We start from the raw sequence: 11,695 nt of genomic DNA, 5'->3' as shown, positions 1-11,695 counted from the left end.
GAATACAGAGGCAGGAACTGACGTAGAAGCCCTAGAGGGGTGCTGATTATTGGCTTGCCCCCCTGGCTTGCTGAGCCTGATTTCTTATAGAACCCTGGACCACCAGCCCACATGGGCTGGTTCTCCCTCGTTGATCATTAATTGAAAAAATGCCTTATGGCTGGATTTCATGAAGGCATTTCCTCAACGGAGGCTCCTTCCTCTCTGATGACTCTACCTGGTGTCTAGTTGACACAAAACCAGGTGTGGAGAAATTAAGAAACCTTTGTACCACTCTCCTGAACATTTCCCATTGTCTTAATTCTTCCAAAATTCTTTGACTTGAAGCTTGGTTTTCAACAACTGGCAAATCAAGTAAGTACAGACCCTGTGTTCAGAAGAACCACCATAAAAGGTGAGGTTCCCCCTTTAGTCCTGGAGTGAAATATTCAGAAGGGAAGATGTAGGAATCTGAGTGCATGGTAGCCTCCAGGAAGACAAGGGCTAACATGAAGACAGGGCAGGCAGCTGCTCTGGTTGCTTCATTCCCCAGATGCACACTGAGTGCTGGTCAGTTTTCAGCTGTCTGCTACAGAAGGAGATGGGATCGCAGCCGTTGGACTAGAAACAACCCTGCTCCTACCTGAACCCCAGGTGCCTGTGCAGTCTCTCCAGCCACTGGAACCTAGGACGATTCAAGAGTCATTTGTTTGTCTTGCTTTTGTTTGCACCTCTTACAAGGCAAAAGGCTCAAGGCACAAGGCTCTCTCAGGAGAGCCTCGCAAACAATTTTGTGTATATAATACAGGAGATGTAAGAGTTTAATTGGCGGGCGGCTGTAGCTGAGTTCCAGAGGGGGTAAGCATACTGGTGAACAGGGGTGGGGATGGGGGGTGAGGCAGGAGGGAAGAGAGGGAGGAAAGGGGAAAGAGTTGGAGAGACAGATTTCTATAGGAAACAGAGAACACACGGATTTGTCATCTTTGTGTCAGGATGTGAACTTGTGTTTTTTTCCACGTTACAATCTCTACATAAAAGTCATCCTCAGGCAGTTTGTTCATATATAGGAAGTCAGCGACTGGCCCTGGGTCTTCCTCTGTTCAGTATTTATTAACTGCACATACTGTGTAAATGTTGGGATTAAGCGACTCCATCATACAGGGAAGCAGCAAATGAACACCGGGGGCCTATTGCACACGGCTGAGGCAGACTTAAGGACTGAGTGTAACGGGGTTGTATCTTCAGGACACAGTAATAAGAATATACCATGAAGAAAGAAAAACTTTATACTCAAGCCTCATCTTTTGCTGCCATCAACCCCAACAGATATAATTTCCTTGGGGCATGAAATACTTTGGCAAGAGCTTTTATTTTTACTCATCTCTTTGCACCAAGATAGCCTTCCAATGATGGGAAAACTGAGGGATGCTTTACTAACAAGTTAAAGGCTGAAATCAACGTCTCCAGAGCAAGATGTGATATCAAGATTAGTTTTGATTAACCTGTTTTGGTTTTGCAGACAGCTAGTTTTTGCAAGAGGTATCAGAAATTCAGGAAATAGTAAATGTTTCAGTTTCTTACTCAGTGTTCAGTAGCAGAATGTTATGTTTTATCAAATGTGTTTGGAATGGGCATTTTAAAAATAATCAAGTTTATGTTTAAGGAAAATGGAGTAGTCAGCTTGGCAGACTCACTCTAATGATGAAAAAAGAAATTTTGGAATTTGACAAACTGGAAACCCAATCCTGTCACTCTAGCTTGAGAGCCACGACATCTCAGACACACTTCTAATCTTAAAGGACAGTTTTGCTTTGCTTTGAAGTGGGAATAATACTTTCCTTGTAAGCTTATTTTGATAATTGAGGTAATATGGGTAAGGTGCTTGGCAATAAGGTTTTTTCCCCCTTTAACTATACTATGCTCAGTGAATACTAGATTAAAAAAATCAAAATTGACACATAATTATGGATAATTATAATAATAAATAATTTTCCTTTCTGTGCTCAAATATGACTGTATAGAAGACGGTGAACTGGATAACAGTGGTGATTGTGTGCTTTTAATGTTACAACTGCTAAGGTGGTTAATGATACAACCATACATGCACATATTGAAACACACAAAAATTCAAAAAAATGAGGTTACAAAAGGTTCATCCGATGATATGAAAAGAAAACATAAACTCACAGAGCCCTGAATTCTTGCAGTGAGATCCCAGATCCGGCTTTTATGGGTCTAGGGTTGTTTCCCTTAAAAGACTATTAAACCTGCACAGAGTAGAATAGTCAGGGTCTCAGGTTCACAGGGAGCAATGTACACATTTCAGCAGCTTTTGAAGGCTTTTACCCTGGATGAAAATGAATGCAAAATGCCATGCAAATTAATTTAACCTCCTGGCTCATTTGCCTCAATAAAAAAAAAAAAAGCAAAAGGCCTAAAGGATTATATCCACATTTGAAGGTCATATTTTTATGTAAATAAGGAGTTGTTTAGAATGTTCTAGGGTGTGAGGAATGCTACCCAAGGTCACTGGGTGGGTTCCCAGGTCCTAGCTTTGGTGGCACACTGACATGACCATCAGTAAAATTGTTAAGGACTTAACTGTTAACTCTGTTAATGCCACTGGTTGGTGTAGGGGAGAAGAGACAAAGAAAGGAAGAGTGTGTGAGAGAGTAGAGAACTGCAAAGGGAAGAGGCTGTGACCGTAGGCAAGTATAGGTAAGACTGAGGCTCTCCTCAGAGCCTGTGAGCTAGGTGTGGTGGCCATGACTTCAGTCCCAGCATTCACAGCTCTCTGTGAATTCAAGGCTAGCCTGGTCTACACAGTGAGAACCTCAAAGAAAGAAAGAAAGAAAGAACATAAAATAATATCCTGTGATAGTGGACACATGGTTAGAAATCTAAGGACCATACCATGGGGGCTAAGAAATGGGTGCTGATGTAGTTATATTATTGGCGTGGTATTACATTTCACTTGCTTGATTGCTGGCTTTGGACCTAGGCCCTCATACATGCTAGGAAAGTGCTGTTCCACTGAGCTACTTCTCTGTCCTTGTACTTTAGCCTCTTTATTGAGATCCATATCCAGGTGAGTTGGCATTTATGTTTACCTCCTACTATGTGCAATCGGTGGTAACTTCTGGGCACACAATGAAGTTATGCTATCATTCCTTTCTTTAAGACCATATTACTTTCAGTATCATGAGTAAAAGAACGAGGGAGGAAGTCACTCTCCTGTGTGACATTCCTAATTAGGAATCTTAGTGACATTCAAGATGAAACTGGAATGCCCTGTCCCCTTAGAGGTTTTGGTAAAAAGGTCTTCTCTAGCACTAGAGCAACTCAAGGCACTAGAGCACAGTGTCTTTGGAAGCCTTCCTAAAGCACAAACAGTGGGCTTCTACAGGAAAACCCTGACTAGAGATTCCTCGGGCTCAACACCCAGGTCTGTGTTTGCCATGTGAGGTGGCTCCAGGACACCTCGCCTTCAGATACTGACCAATTCTCTTTCTCTGCTGTCACCTCCAACGTGACTGTGTTTCACTTTAGTGTCCTGTGATACAAGAGAATACCAGAGGAGCAGAGCTCGAGGGTCTCCAAGCCAGCAGGAGAAGTCTGATGCTCTTAGCAATAGTGCTATCAAGGGTGGGACCGTCTGGGAAGAGGTTTAAGACAGCATTTCATTTTATGAATGTGCCATGGTCCTTCTAAGTTGGTGAGTTGATCTAATGATGTTTTAGGTGAAATGGGAATTTGTTGTCATTAACAAAGTAATTAACAGCAAGTATAATTCATTTCCACTCAGACCCCCAATATATAATGCATGGAAGCAATTTGACTTTTTACAAAAATATTTTGTTCATTTTTGAGATGGTAATTTAATTAGTGTTTTCCTTCCCTCTCCTCCCTGTCAACTCTCCCACGCACCCATCCCTCCTCTCCTTCAAATTCATGGCCTCTTTATTTTCAGTGTTATTGCATGCAAAATTAAGGTTTTTGGAGAAGGGACTCTTGAGTTTTCTGTACATCCCCATCTTTCTCTGTCTAAAAAAACATAACTTAAAACATTTAGAAATGCCCTTATTTGAATTCTGTTACAAGTTCACATTTTAAGACTTTAACAAGAAACACAAACACTTTTTATAACTGACTACCTAAAAAGGGACAACAAATTGAATCTAAAAGACAGACGTGTAAACAAGTTTGGCTGCCGCTTAGAGATGAGGGCACTGATTGGCTCTTCCAATAATTTATTTTTGTATTTTCACGTGTCAATAAGGAATTTTCCTGCACTTGGGAGGCAGAGGCAGGTGGATTTCTGAGTTCGAGGCCAGCCTGGTCTACAGAGTGAGTTCCAGGACAGCCAGGGCTACACAGAGAAACCCTGTCTCGAAAAAAACAAAAAACAAAAAACAAAAAAAAAAAAGGAATTTTCCTGTTTGGAAAGAATGGAGAGTGTGGGAGAGGACCTTGTTCTATCAGTAGTTGTTGAGTAAGTCACAAAATATTGTGACTAGTTTGAACACATGGGTGCCAGGGGTTGGGGTGGGCTGGGGAGGGCAGGCAATGCCTTCCTGATGTGGACTGTTAAGGGGTTCAAGTTTGGTAATGCATAGGACAGTTCTCTAAAAACCACTCTGTGGTGGCGATGGTAGTAATCATGAGGGCATTTCAAGGTGAATCTCGTGGCTCAACTGTATCTAGCTCCTCTCAAATGTTAGAACAGACAGGTATCCAGGAACCAGCTGTTGAATAAGTAAGTGCAGATGCACACGCCAGCATGTATGCACACCTAAAAGCAAATAGATGTGCAAAAATCTTTAAGGGTCCTACATTTATCTTATTTTACTTATGTTTTCAGCCCTGGGGACTGAGCCCTAGACTTTTTGTATTCTAAGCAAGTGATCACCAGTGAACTACATCCCCAGGCAGAGTATCCTAAATTATCAATGTATTTAGCAACATAGTTGATTCCAGGTCTTGATATATAAATAGAATTAGCCACCCTCTGTATCCAGTTGTTAAAAAAAAAAAATCCTACATGTATAGAAATGTCAGCTCCCCTGGAGGTTATGTTATTTACATGTCTTCCACTTGGAGCCCTGGCTCACTTAGATTAGTCAACATACATACATACATACATACACACACATATACATACATACATACATACATACATACATACATACATACATACGGGTGTTACCTAAGAAACAGCTGGAGTTGAAATTGAGAGTGGCCCTGCCACAGAGCTGTGGGCAAGGTATTTAGTTGCAGTGTATTAAAGCACAGTGGCCCAGGCCTGTAATCCTGTAACTTGGGAGGCTGAGGCAGGAGGATTTCAAGTGTGACGTCTGCCTGAACTACACAGTAAGACCTTTACTCAACAAACCCCAACAAACCAAACAGATCTTCACGATTGTTTTTGAACAACACTCAGATTCTTACTTCATTTCCAAGGTTTTTTAGATGAGCTCTGGAGGGAGATCCTCATGTGAGGAGGAGCTGAAGACACAAAAGCTTTTCCTCTACTTACTGTGACCTTGTCTTACCTCTTCCCACTGAGCAAGATCCATCCGAACCTCTTCCATCTGGGACCTTTCTCTCTTACTGACACGTTGAGATACTGGGTTCTCAGCAGGTCTGGTTCTCCTGTCCGTGGAATGAAGAACTCTGAATCCTCCCAGGAAATGAACAAGTCTCCGTACATTTGTACAGCCTAACTCCCCCTTTTCAGAATTGATAGCTCCACTTTCCCAGCACAGAGCCTTTTACTACGGATTCTGTGTGTGTGCATGTACGCCTGGTCTGCACTCAGCCATGTGTGTACTCAGCCTTGTGTGCACTTGTGGAAGCTAGAGATTGATGTCTTCCTCAATTATTTGTCCACCTCATATTTTGAGACATGCTGCCTCACTAATCTGGGATCTACCTGGCATGGCTCTTATGTGGGTGCTGAGGTTTGGGGGGGTCTATGTTCAGGCTTTTGCAGCAAGCACTTTACTGACTGAGCCATCTCCACCTTCGGACTCATTCCTAACAACCATCATGATACTACCTGTATCAAATCAGGCAGAGATCATTCTATAACCCTGTTGGGAAATGGAGAAAATCCCATTGTTAAGATCCACTGTAACAATAAAAAAAATCATACTTCTATGTAGTTTCAAATTTCAGAACAGAGTGTTATACAAATAGAGGTGGTTATGTGAACCTTATTCATATGAAAAGGAGCTTTCCAAGAGGCTTCCAAAACTGATTCAAATCTCCCATAAGATAATCCCAGCACGAGGCACATTTGTGGGAAGGGCTGAGCAAGTGGTACCATTCTCCTGTTACGGAGCTGTCCCGACCAGGAAGATTGACACACGCAGCAGAAAGCAAACCAGGTTCATTTCTTGAGCCCAGATCATTTCTAAATTCCAGATATTTTTGAGATTGAAAGGAAGACAAATTGACCCCAGATACAGGGCACACTGAAGTCACGTCTGGGAAGAAGAACCACCTTCCCTTGGCGTGCTTGTGGGTCGGCAACCACTGTAGTGTTTTAACAGTCTGTTGCAAGCTCGGTGAATATTTCAGTTTGCCAGACCTGTCATGATAAATTAATTACAGGATGTTGCAGAAATGGCCAGGCTCCAGAAGCATCTTGCATGGTTTAATATAGACCCATTTCCCCATTTCAATGTATTTGTGGTTAGATAAATCCTCAGAAATTTACAGCTGCTATAGGCTAGTTTATTATGTAGTCTGCCTGCACACATGATAAGTATAGTAAGAATTTGATGTTCTTAAAGTACATAAATTTGACTGACATTCCTTTACCGCATGAGATACTTAGCTGCATCAACACAGAGCTCTCAACATCAGCGTCTGTGTAGCAGTCAGGGCTGGGTAGCAGTGCTGCTGCCTAGCCACCCTTCACTAAACCTTACACTAATAGTTCAGAAAAATTATGTGAGGCATTTATATTTGTCCACATCCCTGTGAACAAATTTAGCACCCGCAAAAAAGCCAACTGATTCTCTGCTAAAAACACCAAAAACTGAACTGAATCTACCAAGCTTTTCTCCAGGGAACCTGCTTCCTTCAGTCTTCTGTCTTGTTTTCTTTTGAAGCTTCAGTTTCAACAAGTTACCTTCCTCGATGTCTTACTGTCTAGCCCCCTTCCCACTCTTATTAAGCAATCCATCTCCATCCCAAGAACATCTGAGAAATTGTTTCTTGATTGGTAGTTGTGAGTTTACGTCTATAAGAATGTCACTCTTACATTTTCACGTATGATAAGTTGTCTCCATTCTGGAGAAGAACCAAATGATGAATTAAGAAATGAGTTAGACCACGCAGGCACATTGATCATTACCCGTGACCTTTACACTGAAGTATGCTAGGAGTTAAGCCATTTTGACCTAAACACTGAGAGTTGGAAAGGGAATTACAAATTATGACACGTCTCCTTTTTAAGATTGGAGAAATAAAACTGTAGATTGTTAGTAAACACCTCTTCAACTTTTTGAGGCAAAACTAACCCATCCATAAACAGTGTGAGCTTTGAGGTGTTGAAAAGCAAGATTAGAAGCGGAGGTGCTCACAGCCTGCCCTTAGATGTGAAGGGGATCCAAAGACACATTCTTTGCGTTTACAAAACAAATGTTTTTTATGTTCTCCAGTTCCCGCCTTAGCTTAAAGTATTTCCTATTCAGTTTAATAAATAGAGCAGAAGGATAGGATGAATGAAGTGCCTCATTACTGACTTTACTTCCTGGGTCTCCGCAGAGAGGAGCTGTCTGCTTTTGCCTAGTTAGCCCATTGTTAACCCTAAGCGATGCTGACATTCCATTCTCCCTCAGATAATTGGGTCCATCCATAGATTGAGTTCTTAGTCAACACAGTCTTGTGATTGACACTCTGCTTGATGTTTTTATTATCTTGTACATGACTGGAATGGCGGCTTTTCTATTTCATGAATACAATGTTACTGTACATGTAATTAGTTTGATTCTATAGAACCCGTTTCTTCAGGAGACATAAAGATTGTGTGATGAGGAGTGAGATGCTCCCGAGGACCATTATAGGACACACAAATGACCAGTTTCAGAAAGTTCTCACTTAGGTATGTACAAATGTCTAGACCTGGGTGGAGCGTGGTTTTAGTCACTCATAAATGTAGGGATAAGCACCTTTAAATGCTGACTGGTTTTGTCCTCTACAGAATGTGAGGATTTTTTGGTTGACTCCATGTCTTCACTGTATAGGCAGTATGGGCATTTACAGGCTGTGTGCACATGGGCAAGCAATTTAACTTTCAGAGCCTTGCATTACTTATTTGTAGAGCATGGAAGTTTTGTGTAGCTCAAAGATCTGATGCAGAAATAGAGATTGTGTAAAAAAAATGAAAATCTGGGAAATATTTTCTGTAATCAAGTTCAATTGGGTAAAAACTGTTAACATAATGTCGATTTAAAAAAATTTGTACTATTTCATTAACACATAGGGACCTCAGATGGAAGTCAATTAAAAATATACAAAAAATCAACACTAATTTTTGCTAGCATTTTATATTGTTCTTATCTTTTTAAAAATACTTAACATACGACAGAAGTAACATATTTATCTATAACATGGTGACTTCAGGATATAGTTGTACTGAAATTCCTGAAGAGATGTCACAAATAAAATTTTACAATCACTTACACATAAAGTCAAGAACATGTTTTTATGTGCTAGAAACCATGCACAAAATTTTGTATGTAGCAAGTGTTAGCTCTTTAAGATATCAATTTCAGTTAAAAATGTACATTTTATGTCAAAAATTTGCATTTATATTATAAATATTCCATGATCAAAATCAAGTGGGTGGGTGTTTCAGCTGTACACAGGTGTAGCCACACACATGAAAGCATGTATACATACATGCTTAGCACACAGCCATGGGAAAAATATCTTGGGCTTTTATTATATTATTAAAGTTTTGCAACTATTATTCACAATATAGTTTTGATACTATAGACACCATGATACAGAGATAGTGTCACAATGTTCATCTGAATAGTGTGATAACATCCAATAATTTCATAATGATGATAAGGAATAAATAGTTACTAAAACACAAAAGCCAAGTGGATGTGTGTCTTAGTTCCTGCAGGGGTGGAGTCAGGACCGATTTCTCGAGGGTATGCCAAAGACACTTCTCAGTATTTTCATGAATGTAACTACACCTAGACTGGCCAGCCTGAGGAGAGCCTGCTTTTCCTGGTAGGAAGACACATCTGTTGCTCTTGCCTTCAGTAGGTACAATGTAAAAATAGACTTTTATAGTTTCATGTGAGCATGAAGATCTGAGCAAATGCTCAGCTCCTCCAATATGTTTTTTCATTAGTTTTGATTTGAATTTTGATTTATTGAAATTAATTTTGATGAATTTAAACCAAAAAGTCAGAGAACTAACAAATACACCTCAAATCATGTGACCTGCATGAATGCAGACGGCCAAGGGGATTCCCTGTAATTCCAGGCTCAGAAGGCAGAGATGCGGATCCTGGGTTTGTAGAGACCCTGCCGAGTGAAGTGGGAGAATAAGTGAGGAAGATGGCTGACGTCAGCACAGGGCCCACACTCAGGTGTACGAACACACACCAGCACGCCTAAACACTCACGCACACGCGCACAAATCCACAAACGCATGCACACACACGCAGAAAAGAGAAAAAAAAAAACACAAGCCGAAATGGTAGGAACACACCTTTATTTTTTAATTGTCTTAAGCAGTACACTCACAAGACAGAAAAGAAGCAAGTTCAGAGTGACTCAGCTGTTGGCCCAAGTGCACCGGAAGCACGGACACACACAACCACAATAATGGCACTGGCACTGGTACAAGAGACTTCGGTGCTGAGGGCCGTAGGCTTAAGCGGTTTTTAGTGCCACCCTGTATGCGCTGAAAACCTCCTTTTTGTAATAACAACAATTCTATAAAGGTTCTGCATGGCAGGATCATGTTTACCATTTTAAGCTTCTACAACATGTGCAGGGATAAGAGGCAAATACATCTGTACTAGAAGCTATGCGTACATCTGGACACGTTTACACCTCAGTGCTCAACACAGTGTTTCTCACTTCTTATTTCAATGAGATCAATTGTCTGCTTCGGTAAATAAGTTTTTGTAACTTTACCACAGGTTTGACCCTGTTGGGGTTAAATGCTTTACTGACAGACTTATCATGCAGTTGAAGAAAGAGAAGAGTCAAGAGAAAACCAAGATGGAGAAGTTACACTGTTATAGTCAACTGCAACCTATGGTAATGGCATTACTACTTTGGAAATAAAGACATAAATAATGCTGTGTAATAATTTAAAAACAAAAATTCAGACTAAAATAATCATTAAACAGTTTACACCCATAAATTACTTATACTCTTAAATATGAACTCTGTTTTAAAAATAAAAATAAATTTGGTATACCATTGCCTGTCCAGCCAAAATCATTTTTAGTTTAGGTGTGTTGAGTTACACATATAATTCACTCAAGGGGAACATAAACATTTAGTTCTTAAAAGCAAACTGTCTCTTTTAATGCTTTTGTTACTGGGACTGTTTGAATATACAATATCCAGAAGCTACTTGGGTTTTACACACAGTTAACTTCAAAAGTAGATTCTCTGCACTCTGAGCAGAGTATCACGGTCACAGGCACATGAGATGATGGCTTACGACACAGCCACGTCATGGCCATAGCCACCCGAGATGATGGTTTAGGTCACAGGCACATGGGATGATGACTTAGAAAATGACTAACACTGTGCACACAGTTACTCACATTTACTGGGTAGCAGTCGGGGGTTTTCTTTATTGGCTTTTTCAGCAGCAGCAGCAGCAGCAGCAGCACTATAATTTTGATGTGGTTACTAATAGCACAAGTACAACACTTTGAACAATAACACTCAAAATGGTTTATAACAATTTAGCCCAAAGGCCACAGTGATTTTTTTCTTGTAGAGCTAACTTTGCTTCAGGTTTTTCATAAGGTCAATAAATACTGCTTCTTTTCACCCAAAAATCTAGAGAGAAGCGCTCATGGCATGGACTTCATGTCACGTGCGCTCGTCCAGCTGTTGCTTCTTTCTTTTCCAGCGTTTTACTACGGAGAAAAGCACAAAAGGTAATGAGCGATGTCTTCTGGCTACAACCAGAGCAGGTACACAGTAAACCCAGCAACACCTCACACACTAATTAAAAGTGCTACATTAATATAACAATATAGCAATATTAATATATTAGTAAAAGTGCTACATTAATATAACAATACTAATATATTGGTCGTCGTGTAGCTTGCCCCTGATCATACTGGTCACATTTCTGTGCATTTCTGTTAGCAGTTGTACTGATGAGCTAATGTTAGCAAAAAAGGCAAATTTCTCAAGAATAGATGTGGCAGCTCCAAACTGAGCAAGATGTTGAAGGAAGCAGCTTCCGGGAGGCGAAGTCCTTCCCTTCACAGGACGGGGACATTCTTGTGAGGGCATTTCAGTTTCATCATTATAAAGAGATAGACCATTTTTATCAAGATTCTCTCATTTACTCCATGGCTGGATCTAAATTTCAAGCTAGGCTAATTATATTTTTCAAACTCTAGGACAAGTGAGACAAGGCGTGCTGTGCTTCTGATCCACATGGCCATCACTGCATCAACGGCTATCACTGCTCACCATGGCCATC

General features: G+C 40.6%; 1 protein-coding gene across 3 annotated transcripts in view; it reads right to left on the bottom strand.

The window, feature by feature from the left end:
• Window positions 1-9,707: 9,707 nt before the first annotated feature.
• Window positions 9,708-11,695, bottom strand: part of Ahi1 (Abelson helper integration site 1) — a 124,363-nt gene continuing 122,375 nt past the window's right edge. For all 3 annotated transcript variants that reach the window (XM_028777359.1, XM_028777361.1, XM_028777360.1), the window contains one exon: window positions 9,708-11,117. In XM_028777359.1, coding sequence (XP_028633192.1) covers window positions 11,115-11,117 — 3 coding nt within the window. In that variant the 3' untranslated portion in view covers window positions 9,708-11,114. The remainder of the gene's footprint in view (window positions 11,118-11,695) is intronic.

This window comes from Grammomys surdaster, unplaced genomic scaffold (genome assembly GCF_004785775.1).
Source record: "Grammomys surdaster isolate TR1022 unplaced genomic scaffold, NIH_TR_1.0 280, whole genome shotgun sequence".
NCBI classification, from domain to species: Eukaryota; Metazoa; Chordata; class Mammalia; order Rodentia; family Muridae; genus Grammomys; species Grammomys surdaster.
Note: the sequence above shows the minus strand (reverse complement) of the source record. Positions and strands in the feature narration are given on the sequence as shown.